The 20,117-nt window shown below is 37.0% G+C and overlaps 1 protein-coding gene across 1 annotated transcript in view; it reads left to right on the top strand.

Annotated features, from left to right (window-relative positions):
- The first annotated feature begins 3,878 nt into the window (after positions 1-3,878).
- LOC110020802 overlaps positions 3,879-20,117 on the top strand; it is a 27,410-nt gene continuing 11,171 nt past the window's right edge. The window contains exons 1-3 of the mRNA XM_020719046.1: positions 3,879-3,986; positions 4,146-6,153; positions 10,013-10,103. Coding sequence (XP_020574705.1) covers positions 4,222-6,153; positions 10,013-10,103 — 2,023 coding nt within the window. The 5' untranslated portion in view covers positions 3,879-3,986; positions 4,146-4,221. The remainder of the gene's footprint in view (positions 3,987-4,145; positions 6,154-10,012; positions 10,104-20,117) is intronic.

Here is a 20,117-nt window from a genome sequence, read left to right as displayed (position 1 = left end):
TATATATATATATATATATATATATATATATAATGGAGGTCCCAAATTGATGGATTCATCTGCCATTGCTTGTTTTGATTGGCAATATCACAAGTTCACAAAACAACCCTCTATGCCTATAAATTATTCCACATATTTCAGCGCAGTAAAATACTTGGATGGTATAACATGTAAATACATTGGAATTGGATGTTATGTATGTAAATGCTCTTTATTTATTTTTAAAATGGATTGCTCCTATGAAAAATGGCAAAAAAATGCTCCATTGTAAAAATTAGCCTTATAAATGTCATAAAAATATCTATAATGTAACCTCTTTTTTTTAAAAATACATATTTCAAATATATTTTTAAAATTTCGGGTTGTTATATTATCTTTCCAACACCCAAATTTTGCATTTTACTAAACTACCACTTAAAATCCTATTCTCCCAAATTTTATAGCTCGTTATTCCTGTTCCTCTACATCTCGCGATATGAGTTTTTGCCCCCTTTCATCCTGAGCCCATTAGACTAAAAAATATTACATCTTTGTAAGTATGTACTTACGAAGGTGGATGGAGTGATCACGTCATCATAATTTCACTTATATGTGAGGTGGTCACTCCATCCACCATTGTAAGTACATACTTTATAAGTATACAATATTTTTTTCCACGAGACAAGAAGGAACTCGTTCGTCTTTTTCAACAAGGACGGAACCTGACAGCTTCAACTAATGGCTCCCCATCTGCTAGGGAGATGGTACAGGTAAACTCCCCGAAACTTTTCTTCCCTTTCCGACATTCTTCTCAACTTGCTCTTCTTCTTTGAAGGACAGAACCTCAAACCTTCGATCGTAGTCTAGTGAAGTTTGGGCTCATTACTCGAGAGCCTTAGACTTGGGTAGGTTTGAGGAATCACAAGAAAGGAAATGATAATAAAAATTATTAAAGGGATTGAACATAAACTTCTTTGTCATGGAGCTGTTTAGATGGCAGTTGGGAGCCTCTGGGGACAACTGTTGATGCAGATTTTTTTTACCTCTAAATCTCATTGAATGATTTTTGGAGGGGCTATGTTGAAATGCCTCGACAGATGTGGCGAAGAGATCTTGGATGGTATCCATGTATGCAACCTGTTTCCATGTTGTTATAGTATGACTCATATACCATATAAGAGACAGATGATGGAACGAAGCGGAGCGGAGTAGAAGAATCTGTCAAATAGGGGGAGTTTCTTTACGTGGGTTGGGGGTGCGGGGGAAATGCCCTGCGGTACGGTACAAGGGTAATCTTGTAATTACATATTGTACTCCAGGGCTATATATATAAGCTCTATTGTAACCCTAAGAGGCTTGTACTCTTTTCTGGAATTGAAGGGAAAGCCGCCGCTCTGCTCCCGAGGATGTAGACATTTTTTCCGAACCTCATTAAATTTATGTGTGTTCTTCTGGATTTGTGTCGATTCTTGTTTTTCTTCACCCTAATTTCTCAACCCCGACAAATGTGGCGAAGAGATCTTGGATGATATCCATGCAGGCAACCTGTTTCCATGCATTGTTGATTTTCTATCATGATCAGTTGTAGATTTTAGTGTTTCCAAATGTGACTAATTTACTTTTCATATTTTACTTTTATTTTCTTGTAAATAAAAAACAATTCCGAGCCTCTCGTCTTTTAACATCATCATCAAAATGGTTTGTATTTTTATCTTAATGCAAAATTCTAGTTTATGGATGTTAATGCAGAAAAACAGTTTTCTCATTTCTTATATTTTATTTCACAGCATGCACTGAAAGGGATGTATTTTTTATGAAGCTATTAGAGGTTTCATACTGTTGTAGTACCAAAAGGAAATGTTGCCATGTCCTGTGCTTTTTTCATGAATGTTGTGCAATTGTTTTAAGGCCTTTTGAACTTGGAAGGCTAGAATCTAGTGTTGTTGATTAAAATATGATATAAAAGAAGCCTTCATTGTAAAAATAGGATTTACGGTGGCTCAAGGCTTCTCATTTGCTTCTTTTATTTTAAATTAGCAACATGGCTATTCAGTGGGAGTTGGATATTTCAAAATCCGTCTTTCAACCTGTCAAAGATTGAAGTCAAGAGACGGAAGAAAATTTGTTCATACGTTTCAGTAGGTTTTTTGACATGTTGCTGTTTTTTACTGTTTTGCAGAATCTAGATTAAGTAAGATCATTGTCATCTTAGAAACCATGGATTTTATGAATGACTTCCACTACTGTCATTTTTATTGTTTTGTTTGGATTTTCTTTTATGTCTAGTAAAATGAAATGAAAATTACTTTCGCAGTCATTTCCATCAATTCCTTTCGTATTAAGTTCTTATGTCAATTTCATCCCTTTGTTTAATTTTTTACTTGAATAAATATGTTGATCAACTATTTCTAAATTTGTTCAACTATTTTCTTTCTATCGTGAAATCTTTTTTTGTCATTCGAGATTGCAACAAATAAATTTATTCGATCAACAGGATCAACAAGCAACCAAGAGCATTATATTTTATGTCTTTCTTAATCCACAATATAAATCATACAAGACTCATAAAAGTTAATAGCTGAGGAAGAAAGTTCTATGAATGTCCATGTAATAAAACATAACAGAATTGCAATTAATTTCAGTGGGTTGATGAAGTTGATCAAACACTAAATAATGTTGATGTTGGCCCTGCCAAACTTACAGATCGTGTGGAATACATGCTAAAGAGTAACGAGTATATGACATATGAGCTTTACAAGCTTAGTGGTTTGATGGTGGTTCAAATTTTAGTTATCTCAATGATTGTAATTATTATTCAGAAGTTGTTCTTCTGAAGTGTGAAGACATATGTCAATGGATGCTTCTATAATAAGATTTATTATATTTAGTCGATGTTATTTGTACCAACAACAAACAATTTGGTTTATGAAAAATATAATTTTGTTGAGGCATCAAAATACATTACCTTTTTGGAAGTCAATGATTTTTATATCTGGCAATTTCTTAGCTCTGAATTTTCTTTATTTGGCTAATGACAATGTTTTGAAGCCAATTTTATTCATATATAGATTAAAAGTTTTACATACATATCACACAATTCTTATGTATTTAAATAAGTAACACCCAAACTTATCAAGTACACGATGCGTGCAAGAGAATTCACGGCGATAGAGTGTTAAATTAAAGTTTTAGCATTGCTCGAGAACCCACAAACACTTAGATAATATAAATGATGGGCAAAAACATGAGAGGAATTTTTACGTGGAAAATCTGGAAAGGGAAAAATTCACGCGGCCTGACCCAGATGAAGAAATACCTTATAAATGGGTGATTATAGATATAGCTCGTTGTCTCACAGGCAAGAAAGTGCTACATGGTCTCCCAAGCTACAACGTCGGTGCGTAGATGAACCGGTCGCACCACGGTAGGGAAGATCACTGCGGAAGGAGTGATAGTCAGGCTTCAATGCACCATCTTAAGGGTCGGCGTGACGTACGTGATGATGTTTCATTTCATAGGTTGTTTGGTACAATGCTTCGGCACAACGAGTGGGCGTCAACCGATGGTGATCGGCGGCGGCCAGTGAGTGGTAGTCTACGGTGGTTGGCGGTTCCACAAGCAGAAGACATTCATTGGATCATCAGTGCATAAGTGATGCTAGAGGCCAACTCCTCCAAGCTTTGGTTTTCTTCAGATTTCAAGCTCCAAGTCCGCTCTCGGTAGGACTCTATTTATAGTTTCGATTGCAATTAATGAAAGAATCTGAATCACTTATGGGATGACCAGCGGAGGAAGGTAGCAGAGGAAGAAATTGACGGAATTATATACAAAAAAGGAATTAAGGGCTTTATTTTTTGAAAACAAAAAATAAGAAATAAAGCCGAAAACAAAAAAAATAAGAAATAAAGCCCAGCGGAGGAAGGAGGCAGAGGAAGAAATTGACGACCATGTCTATGGATTTTGGCATGATGAGGTTTAGATGAAGGAGGCAGAGGATGAAACAGTAGGTCAGTGTTTTTGAGTCCGAAGAAGACAGAAAGGGTGGTATATTAGTGAATTAGATGACTTTAGATGTCGGATAGATAAATACTTACAAATTAAGTGTTACTTTTATAAATTTCTCATCTTTATATTTAAAAATTAACTTCAGAAATTGTGGCTCGCAGCCGGACGAAACGCTGTTGCCTCGCTGACATCGAGCCGATAGCTACATCTCGGATTTCTACCTCTCACTTGCGCGAGATGGGAACCCTGCTTTCCGACGGTTTCCTTCTGCGCCAATCCATCTTCTCTCTTTCTTCACGACTGGCATCCACCAAAAACCCTATCTTTGTTCACTTGGCTCGCCGGAGATGTAACTGGAAATTGAAGCCTTTCGCTCTTTCCTGTTCTGTGTACGCATCATCCGATCCAGATTTTTTAATTTACGGCGGCTGGGAGGAACTGGAGCTTACGGACGACGCAGGAAACTCTGGTATGTTGGAGCCATTTCGAAGTTTCGTAATTTCTTTAGGAATTGATGATAAGAAGCACGCCTTGCCCTTTCTTCTGGGTTTTCTCGCGGCTTTGACGGTATCCAGGGTTAGGTTTTTCACCATTGCTTTTCTTCCCGTCTCATTTGTTGTGTTTCTTGTTGGGTTTGCAATTGGAGTGGCACAGGCTGGTTTTTTGGTTAAGAAAATGGGAATAAATGGAGGTGGTTTAGGTGTTTTTATGGAGAGATTAAAGCGTCTGGAAACTTTGTTTAATGATGTGGATGGTAAGATGTCATATTTAAGGAAGGGGCTCGAAGGAGGCATTGATGCGAATGAGCTAGGAATGGGCGGTTCAGAGAATTATCTTCAGATTGTTGAGTATGTTACAACTGTTATTGGGGAAGCGCAAAAATGTTTGACTGATTCTTTCAATAATGACCCTTTTAACGGCCATATTGATTTTGATTTTGGGGCCAAGAAGAAGAATAAGAGGTCAAGCAATAAAACAGTGGAATCGTGGGCTAGTGGTACTGATTTTTTACGGTTTTTGACTGACATGCTCCGTAAATCTCTGGTTGGATCAAATTCAACAAAACCAAAGGATACCATTACAGAGAAGCTTGGCCAGCAGTTGAATCCAGTGGATGCAAAAAGTCCTTTTTTAGTCTCAGAGAGAGAAATGATTGCAGGAACTGAAATAGGGGCGTCAAGTAGAAGTCAACTGCGCAGCTTCAATCAAGTAAGCTCTAATGTTGAAGAATATGGAATGCATTCCAATGGAAAACGGAGGAGAACAGAAAGAAATATACCAGAAAAGGACACTATCCCTAATGATGATTCGTCGCTGAACGGTGCTAATTATAATTTTGAAATTGGTAATTTTGGTAGTAATATGCTTTCATTTGATGAAGAAGATGACAGAAACAGTAGTAGTAGTTTGCACCATACGACTAAGCATAACAGCTTTCAAAAAGTTGTTTTTGAGCAAAATTATGAAAGAAAAACATTGAATAATCACTTACATGATTTAGCAGTTGGTAACATCTTTCAGAAGAGAACAAAGAATGTGAAGCATTTAACAATGAAATCCAAATCTTCTCTGCTTGAAAACACTTTAGAGATTCAAAATAGGATGCATCAGCCTTCTTGTAGAACTGAATCCATTGAACAAAAAGAAAAACAAATCAATGGATTTGATTTTGAAGAAAGCTCCTCAAATATTTCAATGGATGAGAAGTTCGCAGATAACATAAATGAGGCATCTATTCTTTTGAAGCGTGCGAGAGAGTACATGATGACTCAAGCTGGCGAAGAAGAAGCAGATGCTACATTGTATAAAGCTGCAAACTTGCTTTCTGCTGCCATAGTTCTGAGGCCAATGAGCTTAGTTGCTGTGGGACAGTTGGGGAATACTTATCTCCTTCATGGGGAACTGAAATTGAAGGTTACTCGGGAGCTAAGAACTCTTCTATTGAGAAGTGGTTCCTTGGGGCTTAGAAAAAGTGATAGTTTTGCTACAAGTAGAGAGGAAATTGCATCCGTTCTGGTTTCCGTATGTGAAGAATGTGAAGGCCTTCTTGTTAATGCAGGAAGAAAATATAGAAGAGCTTTATCAATAGATGGGAGTGATGTTAGAGCTCTTTATAATTGGGGACTTGCTCTTTGCTCTCGTGCTCAATTAATTGCTGACGTTGGGCCAGTAAGCATCAATTATGCTTATATTTTTAACAAAATTTACATACTTAGCACACATTTCTTATGTATTTACATATCTTACACCTAAACTTCCATATTTACATATATGTAGCACTTTGGCGCTTTACACATGTGCATGAAAAAGTGTATTTGATTTTTTAAAAAGTGGTGGTAGTGTTATTTTTGATGTGATATTAAATAATTGAGTGTTGTGTGTAAATATTAAAGCTTAAGGGTCTGTTTGGGGCAGCTGCAGCTTATCCAACTTCTGCTGATAAGCAGCTTATCCTGATAATCTGCTGATGAGCAGCTGATCCGGATAAGCTGTCTGGCTGTTTGGTTGGCGCTTATGAAAAACAGCTGATTCTGGAAAATTGGTCATTCTGCCCCTATTATGAATAAGCAGTTTAACTGTTTGGTTAGTGCGTTTTGTAAACAGATTATTTGGAAATTTTTTTTTAATTAAATGAATAATCTGTGCAGCAGAATTTGTTATTTTCTCAACAAAAGTAAAGATCACTGTTCAGACAAGAAAATATCTCATTGGCCATCTTTCTCATAGTGCCATAACTCTCCATATAATATAACATTCCAAGAGGTTTTGCAAACGGCTAATGAAATAATAGCAAGGATGATTTATACAACGCAATTCTTATAAAATCACCATTAACTGTAAATGTACAGACAACTTAAGAAGTAAATTAAATTACTTATCAACAAAATTAATAGCAAATGGAATTGGTATTTTTCTGAATATCATTGATTTCCATGCTGTAACTTACATTTCTGAATAGCAAATAGAATATTGATGGAAGGCAAAAAAAAACAAATTTACATAAGATTTAATGCGAAGATATTGCATCAAATACCAAATTGAGAGTTTCACCTCATGACCAAAAACTCATAGAACAAGGAATATCAAATTTGAAGAGGCACTGCATAATACTCTACAAACTTCCATTTAATCATAAATAAATGATTTTTGTGCAGGACCTTATCAAAATAGGGACTACATAGCATGCACTTAGGGGCTGCAATATACATTGCAATGTAATGTGATATCTAAGGTAGATTTATGTACATACCACTTAATTCCTATGTATTTACATATCTAACATCTAAACTTCAATTTTTAAATACATGCTAACTTACCCATGCATTTGAAGTATATTTTACTTTTTAGAGGCTAAAATAGTGATATTTTTTATGTGATAGAAAAGTTGGGGGTACAAATGTAAAAAAATAAAGTTTTGTTAGATATGTAAAGATATAGGAATTGGATGGTATCTAAATCAGTAATAGACATTTTTAAATCTCAACTACATTCTCTAAAGCCTGATAATATAATGTTGAAGATAATGATACCGAACCAAGAAATATATATAATCTAGCAATTAATTTCATTTTAAAATACCAAAATACGCAGGTAAATGCCTTAAAAGTTATTGTAAAAATTTTGAATTTGAGCCTCATTTAAAAATAGGAAGATTTACATGCATAAGGCTTAATTTGCTATGTATTTACATACCTTACGCTACCTTTACATGTATTTCACCTTTTTTTTAAGTTAAAATATTGTATTTTTTCTGTGATATGAAAGATTTGGGTGGTATAAATGTAAAAAGGTCAAGTTTAGTAGTCAGATATATAAATAGATAGGAATTGGGTGGTATGTATGTAAATTCCCCTTAATATTGCATTGAGATCTATTAACACTGGGATGTTAATAAAACATACTGAATCAAACAGCCTATAAACTGAACATGGAGAAAACACTCTACAATTACATGGAAGAAAGTGAAGGAAGAATGCAAAACCTCTATATTCCATAAATCGCTGCCATAAGTAGATAGAATAATGGCTCGGAATAATTCAGATAATAATCTAATAAAATAATCAAATGAAATGCAAGATAAACCACGGATTAGTTCAAAAAACACAGGAACTCACTAATATCCATCTCTAAGACCTCCAAACTTCTCCTGCCCTGCAGTATCCCAGCAGTAGAATCCGATATTCCCGCAGTTGGTGTGGAAATCTAGAGGATGCACCTCAACGCCAATGATAGCTGTAAGATCCCCACAAACACACAACAGAATAAAAACAGATCAGATTGCAGAAGCTTTAAAAATAAATATATATGTAATCCAAGAATTGGATTCCTACGTTCGTATTTCTTCTCAAACTCCCCCGTCAAATGCCTCTTCACAAAGGTAGTCTTCCCTGTAAAAGATCCAACAAAAAGCCGAATAAATCGAGAAAAGCTCGTACATCTGGAAGAAGAAGCATTTCTGCGCTAGATCTTCGACGGAGAGGAGTAGTGCGAGCCGTTTCCTAGCCCTCGTGCGGCATGTAGGTTTCGACTGAGAGCTTGGGGAGGAAGAAGAAGTTACGGGAGAGTGAAGGGATCCACCGAACCCGACTAAGGAAATAGGGCAACGCGAGAGGAGTGCGAGAGGGCAGGTGGGTAAAAGGGGCGTTTGAAACGCTGACCGAGTGTTTTTGGGCAGAGCCGGGAGGAAGGGGAAGACGAACATGGGGCAACAGCGTCAAATGCTGAAGGAAGCGCCAGACCGTGGGGCGCCTCCTACGATCCGCGTGCAATATAAATTAGGAAATGCGGTTTTTATAAACTCGCCATAAACGCGAGAAACAAACAGTGAGACGGCGTTTTCAAAACGCCGCCGCACTTATAAGTTGCCCTAAACGGACCCTAAGTTTGAGATGTAAATAGATAAGAACTGTGTGATATGTATGTAAATGCCCCTATATTTTAAGCTGAAGAATCCCACCCTGCAGGATTTGTTTTGTTTTTTGTACATAATTCTTGTTGTAATTTGCCATTCCATGATTGCTGGGTTTAGACTTGTGTTTAATCTCTTTTTGATTTGTAAATCTTTCAATTTTAGACTTATGTGTAAAATGATTTTTCCGTGTGAACGTTCCACTTGCTCAGTCAGGGCACTGCACCACAAATGTTGGAAGTCTAACTAAAATTCGAATGGTAATTTTTTGGAAGATTTACATACATACCACTCCATTCCTATGTATTTATCTAACACCTAAAAGTCAATTTTTACATAGATGCCACCATACCTATGCATGAAAAGGTGCATTTCACCTTTTTAATATTGTTGATGTAATATAAAAGATTGGGGTGTTATAAATATAAAAAGTAAACTTTAGGTGTTAGCTATGTAAATACATAGGAATTGGGTGGTATGTATGTAAATGCCCCTAAATTAAGCTATGTATACTCTCTGGTGGTCCTGATTTGTATGAACATACAATTAACGTTACTCCTTTGTAATAAATCTCTTATTTTGTTAGTCAAACCATTATGCCAATAATTTACAAAGCTTGATTTAATATAACGTTTGGTAAGGGTTTTGGGTATCATGATGAATTTGAGGTGCATGGTAATAGAGAGGACAATTAAGAGAATTCGTAAAGAAAGAGATCCAAGTTTCTTGTTTATATTTATAATTATGTAATTTCCTTAGGTTATCCATGGTAGTAGGCAATGGCAAAATATCCTAACGTCCTGCATCTATGTTGCAATAAGATTTTCTTATTTGATTAATATTTCTTATTGGAAAGATAGCTGACAATAATAAACATATAATATTGTTAAATGCTATGTAGCTGTTGCATTACTCTTTTTAATTTAGGCGTCAATTAGATTTGATAGACTGATAGTAATGAATACAAAACTACAAATTCATTTTAGTTGGCAGACATATGGAAGGTGAAAGAATCAACTATTGTTTTACATTACGGAAGCTACCTCATGATGTATATAATATTTTATTGCTGGTCGTTTACAAGTTTTAAGTGAGTTTGCTTTTAACATTTTTTTGCAGGAGGCGGCCATGGATGCTGACAAGATATATTTGGCTGCAATTGATAAATTCAATGCTATGATGTCGGGAAGTAATGATTTTGTGCCAGATGGTATAATCTTAGTCCATTTAAAATTTCCTTTTAATGCTTCTGCATAATCTATTTGAGAAATTTAAGCGCGTCCATTGAATTCTTCTCTATTTTATATTACCATTGCCCAAGTAATTAAAGTAAACTACCGAATGTTCATTTGAAATTATACATGATATAAATAATTAATAATTTAACAAACCGATGTTGAAAGTTGTTAGTTTCATCACTTTTAAATTTTGGGATGATATTATTGTATGTTAGCGTTATTTTAGTAAAAATGCAGAATTTTGGTTTTATAGATTGTTCCAATCTGTTTTAGATTTTGCTCCAATAATGTATCATACGCCAGAACCGAGTTAAATAATTTCCTTTCATCATATTTGGGGTCTAGAAGGTAGCACACTCCAACAACATGGGATATGTGAAGGACCTAACTTTAACTTGTGAGATAAATCTCTTAAATTATGGTCATGCATAAGCAAATAGAAACATAAATTTGTAATGATAAGAAATATGAAATGAAACTTTATTAAAGAAATAAAGCATTACTAATAGTTCATCATAAATGAAGCAGAAACATTTAACCAAAGAAATGAACGGTAGCTAGCACAATGAAATTAAAATAACACTAGGATGAGATTCTTTTGGAAGTTGATAGTGGAAATCCCTTCCTATGTAGAGAACCTTGGAGACCTAGTACTTTTGTCATGATCCCCTTCAATAAGCATTCCATAGACATCAAAATGGACATCTCCTCAATAATTTAGTCACGATAAGCTCTTGAACAAATATTAGGAATAACCATCCTAGCATTTTTTACACAGTTTTGGTTGAAGTTGATAAGTAAGCGAATGGCAAAAGAGCTGCTTAAGTACTATTATGCATGGGACATTAGCGTTTTGACGTGTTACTTGATATGATAGAGGGAGAGTTTGTCTTGTTAGGATTGAACGGAAATCTTCTATGCTTATTGATTAGTTTAGATAAATATACATGCATGTTGTATTTTTTATGTGAAAATCTTAAGAATAGGAAAACCCTTTGGCATTTTCTAATTGAAACAGTTCTATTAATTTTAATTGAGAATTACAAAGGTTGGCCTTACCTTTAATTAGAGAGGACGCTAATTGATATTGTTCTAGGGCTTCTAGAAGGTGTGATAAACCACAAAAAGGCATTAGGGAAGTTGTAGGACTGTTTATGTAAGTTGGAGGACAGATGCCGGCTGAATTCTGGCATGAACAGCGGTGAGGCAGCAAGCCGGCGGTGGAAAACAACATGCTATTCTGCTGAACAGCAGATTTCTTCTGTTAAATGATAGTGGACAGCAAGAACAACGCCGAGGATTGTCTCCAAATGTCTGGGAGAGATCAACAAATTAATCCTGTCAGGCTGCAGACACACCACCTAAAAGAAATCTAAGGATATAACGCTCCAATAAATAAATCTAGGGGAAAGCATCTCAAAATAACATAACAAAGGCAAAAGTTAGCTAAACCAACAAAATAACACCACATAAATAGTTCCCTAAAAACAAATAACCTAATTAGAAAATAGAGGATAGGAAAGGAAAAAAATAAAAATAAAAATAGAAGAAAGCTTGTTGCAAATAGGAAATAAATAAAGTAAAGATTTCCTAGGGCTGTTACTCTTGCGATTGAGAGATATGCATGTTGAGGAATTCCGAACCGCAGAAGAATCCGGCATCTCACATCATGGTGCTGCAAAAATTTTGTGATCGGGTCACGATGTGAGAGGCTCTCGCATCATTCTCTCTAGGTAGGAGAGTGATGCGAAGCAAAAATATGATATTTTTCGTTGTTAATTCTAAGTTTTATTGCCTGATTATGATGATTTTATAGTTGTGAAAGATTTTTTTGATGTGTTTTATAGAATACATGTGTTGAGCACGTTTCGAGGAGCTAAAGAAGGCAAAGTGGCTAAAAGACCATCAGCGTGCCCATTGCAAGGAGTAGTGTAACTATGCCATCTTATCTATCATGGAGAATGTTGGAGAGATTAGTCACGGTACCCCCACACTAGGATACTGGCACCCTCGTGCTGCCAACCTGAGAAGGCAGCAAACCCACACCTTACATTGGTGTGGGGGTGCCCTGTCATGCAAGAAACCGATTTTTGAAGAATTGGATGGGAATTTTGGTGCCTAAGCTCTATAAGGAGAGGCCTTCGACGAAAAAAAATTACACTTGAGTCTTGTGCTGTGCCCTAGGATTTATTCCTTTGGTTTTCTTGGGAGAAAGCTTCTAGGGTTTTTCCTTTGAGCATTTTGGAGAGTTGGAGAGGGTGAGTATTTGAGTGCTTGTAAGAGGGAGATCATGTGCAGTGCTCACGTTGTAAGGAGGGAATCGAGAAATCAGTGAGGACAAGGATTATCTGATTTGATGTCTTGTATTTGTTTTGCATGTTGACTTTTTTTATTGCAATGAAGTTTTCAATGTTTCTTCCTTTTTGCATATTAGCTAAATATTTTCATGCTCCTGTGATTAGAATAAGTGATGAATCAATTTTTTTTTTCCATGAGTTTCTCTAGATGTCTTTGCATGCTTTATTTGATTTATGTTAACATTTTATCCTTTTGATGCAATTTTCTTCTAATCTGACTAATTAGAAAGTTAAAACCCCTTGTGATTTAAGACTTCTAACCGTTGACTGGTAGAGTAAGTAGGTTAACATGCAGTCACCTATTGGAATAGACATATTGTTAGCAAGAGATATCAACCTAGATGAGGGATTAGAGAATTCATAGGAAACCTTGTATGGTTAAACCCTCTTAACTGTAATATAAGTTTCCAATGCTTCTTATGACCTAGACATATGCCAAGGAAAACTTGTCTCTGGTTGACAACAACTACATAGGGATCTAATAGGAAAACTTTGAGGATTCACATAATTCTAGTCACAGTATTGTTATTTTCATCACCTCTGAAAAATTCTAAAACCTAATTCAGTTTTCTGCTTTTATAATTTTAAAAACTTTTCACCTGTAAATTTGAAACACGTAGATTTATTGTACGTTTGGGGCGGCAGTGCGGTAACGCATTACAGTTTTTCCTGTTTAGCAAAATTGTGTTATGCATGCATTCTCAAAAAGTTCAGTTGAAAATTGTGTTTTCCACCAGACCTGGCTACCTGCGGTGGCAGCTAGAAAACTGCGGTATGACTTTTTTAAAAAAAAATTGTATTAGCCACCATTATTTTTTGAACAACTTCTTCTTTAGAAGCTTTACGACTGCTTCTTTAAACAATTGCAGCTATCTCAAACAGACCCTTAGATGTTTAATAAACTAGATATGCATTAGTTAGAAAAATTGACTAATTTTCTCGTGGGATACACATACAGACTCTAATTATATATATTACTTGAGTGACATGTATATTTGCGTGAGTGTCAGTTGTTTCACAGCAATTCCCCCAAATTCACATATTACTCGCCTTCAAGTAATCTTATAGCTAACCTTAGAATTATAAAAATAATTTTGTTGCTCTAATTTGTGAAATTCCTTGATCTTTAATACAGTCCTCTAATTTTCAATAAAAGTGCGCAAATATCATCTTAGAATTAGATTTTCATTAATTTCTAAAAACTTATTCTTTTTTGAATCCACTTTGTTATGAGCATAAACAACTCTCAAAAAACTTGATTCAATGCGACTAAAAAATTTTCATTAACTAGAGATGTTCTTAAACCAATTAATTATCAATCAATCAATTCAAAATCCCTTATTTTTTTTCCTTGAATATAATATCCAAGTTCCATCATGAAAATTTTTAAGTCTTATTAATTAGGAAAATGTTTAGACACTAATTTTTGAATTTTATGCTTACCCCAAGCTTTTTCTCTAGTCTCGATAAATTTTTCTTTTAAGATTAGAACCTTCTTGAAATTCTATTTTTTTCTTTTCTCTTTTCTTTATCTTTTCTTTCTCCTTTTCTTTTTTATTTTTCATAGGGAATTATTATATATGGTTAAGAATATGTTTAAATGATTTTGAATGCTTATTTCTCTTAATTAGTAATTCTCAATCATTTCTTAATGAGAATTCAAAGATTATAAGTCATTCAAAAATTATTTTCAGCTGGTTTGTTTGGATTGACAACTTAAATGCTTAAAGGATCTCTGATTAATTACTTATCTTTATATTCATACCTTTTCAAATGTTTTGGGGCATTTATGCTTCAAACAGAAGTAATCAAAGTGAAGTGCTAAATTATCATGAAATTAACTTTAATCCTACCCTTTGATAAACATTCACACCACCTTTAAAGTTATCATATCACAAAATCAAATTACAAGGATTCCAATTCTTAGTTAAAGAATAGATTCTACAACCTAGTTATGTAAATCACCCTAGAGCAATTACACATGCATAGCTCTCCCCCTCTCAAACTTATTTTCTATTCTATTTAGGCCACATAAAGGATTATAAGAATTGAAAAGTGCATTTCAGGTGATAACATGGAATCTAACATCTCAACATTTTATCATGTCACTTCAATAGAAAAGGTAAACCTCCATATCAACTTATACAGTGTTAGGAAAACAACACACAAACTTATAACAATAAAAACACAGACTAATCTCAGACGTGGGCAAATTACATAAAGATAAAAAGAATGCATAACATAGTCTCAAAGCACAAATACCAATCCGTATCAGAGCATAACATGAGACATTAAAAGCTCTACTAATCAAGACATCAAAATCATATCCCAGAGAAAAAAACAGAAGCACACATTAGAAATCATTGTCCAGAAATCAACACAACTCATGCATGATCTCCACTATCGTTCTCCTCCTTGTCTTCCTCCACGAGCTCGACCGCATCGTCGAATAACTCAAATGGTGGCATCTCAGGGAATCTCACAGGGTCTAGGCTAGTATTCCTCTGCTCCCTCTAGTACAACTCTTGTTGTCCAACCGGCTACTGGTGCAGAAATTCAAACTGTTGTTGGCGCTGGACAACATAAAAATGTGATCGCTCATGGAGATCATGTGACTCCCGCTGCATGATGGCTGAGTCTTCTGTCAGGGTGTCAAGGTGCTCGGAGATGGCAGTGATCGACATAGTGGGCCTTGGTCGGGATGAGGTAGGCCTAGAGGAACTCTCTCCTCTCTCGTGTGTATATGTTCTCTCGTGAGAGAAGATAATGGCCTTAGTAATGAGTTTTATTGGGTTTAGCTGGTCCCACCTTTCCCCAACAACTCTCGCTTTAACACAGACAACCCTAATAAGGTTAAGGTGGCCCAAACCTACAGTGATCTGCCCGTTAATGACGTGGTTGATGGAAATGGAAGTGACAATTTTTACATTAATCTACTTTCCTTGTTGGATGCAATAATTGAGGATGGATCGATCCTTAGTGACATCTAATGGCGGGCATGAGTCTCGTAGCAATGAAAGTGTCTGACTTTTGACTCCTTATTCATAACAGCGATGAGGAAATTAACAATCTTATTGTATCTGAATTTTCACTGGTCAGTGGAGTCGGTGAGAAAATTGATGATATCTTGATAGTTATGATCCGTGTAATTAGAATACTCGCATTATGGGACATTGACAAGGCCAAGGAGTGCATTGATGGTTTTAGGATCAAAGGTTGTTCGATTTCCTCTCACAAAGACTTTCTTGTCCACTGTTTCTTTTGTGTTTGCAAAGTACTCGCGAACGATCGAGACAACCGCTGGTGGAGCGGTGTAGCACAAGACTCAGTAATAATTCTAAGAGAGATGATATGTTCCTAAATTTTACTTTAGAAGTTGAAATTTTTTCTATTTGGAAGAGAGACTCACCGTTTGCATGCTAAATACTGAGAAATCATTCATAAAAATTTCAATTTTAGTTTCAATTTGCTTAGAGAAAATGGATATCATGCAATGTTGAAAAGTGGTTGGTGCGTTGCATAGTCCAAAGGCCGTCATTCTTAAAGTTAATATTCCACAGGGACTAGTGAAGGTGGTTATGTTCTGGTCCTCTGGTGATATCTTGAGTAACCATTTAGGAAGCAAAAGAATGGTGTTCTGCCAATTGGTCTAACATCTGTTCAAGAAAAGGCAATGGGAAATAGTCATTCCTACTTGCTGTGTTCAGCTTTTTATAGTCAATGCAGATTATCCAGCCTGTGACACTTCTAGTAGGCTCGTTCTTTTCATTCTCCACTACTGTCACTCACAATTTCTCGAGTGCACAATGAATTGGGCTAACCTATACAATATCTGAGATAGGATAGATATTGTCTGCTTCTAACAAAAGATCTCCTTTTTCACCACCTTCTTCATCATCGGGTTTAGTTTCCTTTAAGGGTCGGCCTTGGGTTTATGATTTTTCTCCATCAAAATCCTTATCAACGCATAAGGAATGGCTTATTTCTTCAATGTCAGCAATGGTTCTCCTAAAGGCTTTCTTTAAGGTCCTCAACACTTTCATCAGCTTTGTCTTGTAGTTCACTCAACTCGATGAAAATTATGACAGACAAAACAGAGGGTTCTCCTAAAAAAGACATGCTTGAGGTGCTTGGGAAGAATTTTTAATTCCAACTCCGGAGTTTCTTCTGTGGACGTCACTAAAGGCTTGGTATTGGTCGTGATGTCCAAGAGCTCAAACTTATTCCTAAGAATTATAGGGTTTGCTTCTAACAGTAAACATGCGATGCTTTTTTTGGTTAATTTTATGTTTTTTTGCACCATTATGATAATTTTATGCTTGTGAAGGGTGTTTCTGTTGTGCTTTATTGAATACACGTGTTGAATGCACTTTGGGAATTAAAGAAGGCAAAGTGGCCAAGGGACCATCGGCGAACTTATGCCAGGAAGCGGCGTAACTTGATACCTGAAACTGTTGCAAAACAGTTACCAATCATACAATTATACATGTTGCTCTGGCATTATACTAAATTGGAGTCCATTTGTCGATCTCACAAGGAAACTAGTCAATTTTTTTTTACTAGTAAAATTCTAGTTTACTAAACTTCTAACTTTATGTTTCAGATTTACAGAAGGTGAAAAGTTTCTAAAATCTTAAATGGCAGAAAATATCACTAGATTTTTGAGTTTTTTAGAGGTGATGAAAATCATCTTCTTGTGACTCAGATTAGTGATTCATCGAAGTTTTCCTATGAGATCCGCACTTGTTATTGACAACTAAAGACAAATCCTTCGTAGCTTATGTTAGATTATAATAAGCGTTGGAAATCCATATTACATCTAAGAGGGCTTAACCGCACAAGGTTTCTCAGAAATGCTCTAGTTCTTTATCTAGGTTGTAATTTTCTACTGATAATATGTCTATTCCACTAGGCGAATGTATGTTAACCTACTTGTTCTTTCAGTCGAAGGTTAGAAATTTTAGATCGCAAGATTTTAACGTTATAATTGACCAAATTAGAAGTAAATTACGATAAGAAAGTTAACATATTAATATGAAACAAATAAAAGAGTAAAAATCTTCTAGGGAAACTCATGGAGAAAACATTTGATTAATTCACCCATCCTGATCACAGGAGCATGAAAATATTTAACTATTATGCATGATCGGAGAAAACATCAAAAACTTTACAATAAAGAAAGTCAATATGTAAAACAAGTACAAAAAATCAAATCAGATAATTCTTGCTCTTATTCTTTGATTCTCTCCATATAACGCGAGCACTCCATGTGATCTCCCTTGTATGAGCACTCAAATATCTCTCCCTCTCCAACTCTCCAATGCTCTCAAAAGAAAAACCCTAGAAGCTTTCTCTCAATAAAACCTAAGGAGGAATCCCTAGGGCATAACGTAAGATTCCTCAAAGACAATTAAAAGCAACCTTTATTTGCTTGAGTTTTTGTTTGCGTCCAAGGTTTCTCCTTATATTGCTAGGGCCCCAAAATCTGCATCTAAACTTTCCAAAATTGATTTCTTGTATGTGGGGCACCCTCATGTCAATGGTTGGGGCAGGTGTGACTCCTTCTCTGGTTGGTTATTGTTGACCTCATTTTTAGTGAGGTCTTAGTCTCCTACTCTTAGAACCTAGGATCTAGCTTTAGGAGTTCTTATTGACCATCCTAGTGGACTAGCGATGGAGCCCACCTCCCGTAGAACTTCAAGCCACTTCTTGACTCATTTTTGTGAAGAACTCTCATGAGTGGTTCCAAGCACTCAACTTTTAGGTGCAAGTGCTCAGGACCAACATGTAGAGGGCCCGAAATTGAGTTCCTATAGGATCAACAGCCTTAGGTGAACCCTTTGTGACTCGATTACTCGCGAACGCCGCTTTTCACGCAATCACTGCACTACACACGATTTTGACTTGAATCGACTCACCCGTCGGCGAACTCGTCCGGATGACCCCGGATGACGAAACAGACCGCACCGATGCGTCCAGGATGTTGAATTTAGCTAGGAAGGACACCCATATTGTCAGGGTTACACGCACGCACAGTTTGCACGGAAATCGATGCATTTTTCTCCTTTAGCGGGATGCGGGCCCGGACTCAACCCAGGTTTGACTCGGGTTCGATTCAGGCTGGACTCGGGCTGAGCACGGGCTAGGCACCAGCTCACCTGAATTTGAAATTCAAATTTCAAAATTTAAATTAATTATTTAAATTCTTCCTTGATTAAAATTAATTATTTCCACTTAATCCTCCCTAGATTTGGAAATCAATCAATTCCCCGCCAAGGTAACGGCTCCTAACCCCGCTCGAATTCTAAAAAACGAAGGCTTGCCTTCTTCCTGAGCGGATCGGCTTGATTAGCCTCCCCCGAGCTCCTCTCTCCAGCTCGCCTTCTCTCCCTCCTGCTGCACGCATCGAAGTCTCTGATCATCCTCCGCTCTGCGCTTCCTCGACTCCCGCTCGCCTTCTCCCCCTCTCTGCACTGCGCCTCTTCCTCCTCTCGACAGACCCCCGCGTCTCTCTTCCTCTCTGCGTCGAGACCGCTCGAGCCTGTTTCGTCCTCCGCTGCACCAAAGCCCTCGCTCGCCTGTCCTCTGCCGCATCGAAGTTCCTCCGCTCGATCTAACTCTTTTCGACGGCTCGCACTTCTCCTCGCAACGACGAATTCCTGGCCGAATCCCCCTCTGTCACCGAAGCCTGTGGCTCTCCTCTCCCGATTCGTCTTCACAGAAAAGCATCGGATTAACCTGCTTCGTCCCTCACGCTCGAAACTCTCGCCTTCCTTTAGAGCCCGCCTTCTTCCTCCCCTCTCGGTAAGATTCATCTCCTCCGCTTGCCTCTGCGCCGAGACATTCCTCTGCCTCGCCTACCCCTCGCGCGATCTCCTCCTTCTCGCGTCGAAGTCTCTCACTCGCTCACCCGCTCCTCTCGGCGACTGGATCGAATCCCCGATCGAAGCATATCTGCTGCCTGCTCAATCCCGCTCTCCCTCTGCGCTCGACAAACCCTTGACTGAAATCCCTCTCGCCTCCTATACTCTCCCGCGCGACAGAGGTTCCCGATCCTCTTCGTTCGTGCAACCAGAAGCCCTCCGTCCCCTCCTTCCTCGTCCGACAGTTTCAGTCTCCGCTCATTCACGAACCAAAGCCTGCGAACTCTCTGTTCGTAAGCTCCCATCGAGGCCACGTCCTCCTCTCACGCGGCACCCAGCTCGATTCGACCTCCCTCTTCCTCACACACGCAGGAGAAGCGCCCGAATCTCTTCCTCACTCGACTGAAGCTGCTTGTTGTGTCCCTGCTGTGTCTAAGTAAGGTAAGGTCAGGTATATTCTTCCAACTATTGCATCTTATGTCTATCAAATTATTTACATAAATTTAAAAATAGAATGCTCTCCTCTCCACATGAACACATTCTTACTGATTTTGGAAAAATATAAACAATATTTCGATTATATGTTATTGCTGATTTTAAATGTTTAGTTGTTGGTTTTATGTTTCAAGCATCTAAATGCAAATATTATGGGTTCCAATGATCATCTACTTGCTGGTTTTAAATGTTCTGTTGTTGGTTTATGTTTCAAATACTTAAATGCAATATTGTGAAGTCCCAATAACCATTAACTTGCGGACTTTAAAGG

The sequence above is a fragment of the Phalaenopsis equestris genome, unplaced genomic scaffold (genome assembly GCF_001263595.1).
Source record: "Phalaenopsis equestris unplaced genomic scaffold, ASM126359v1 Scaffold000107, whole genome shotgun sequence".
Lineage (NCBI taxonomy): Eukaryota > Viridiplantae > Streptophyta > Magnoliopsida > Asparagales > Orchidaceae > Phalaenopsis > Phalaenopsis equestris.
The sequence above is the reverse complement of the archived record's forward strand: the minus strand, read 5'-3'. Positions and strand labels throughout refer to the sequence as shown.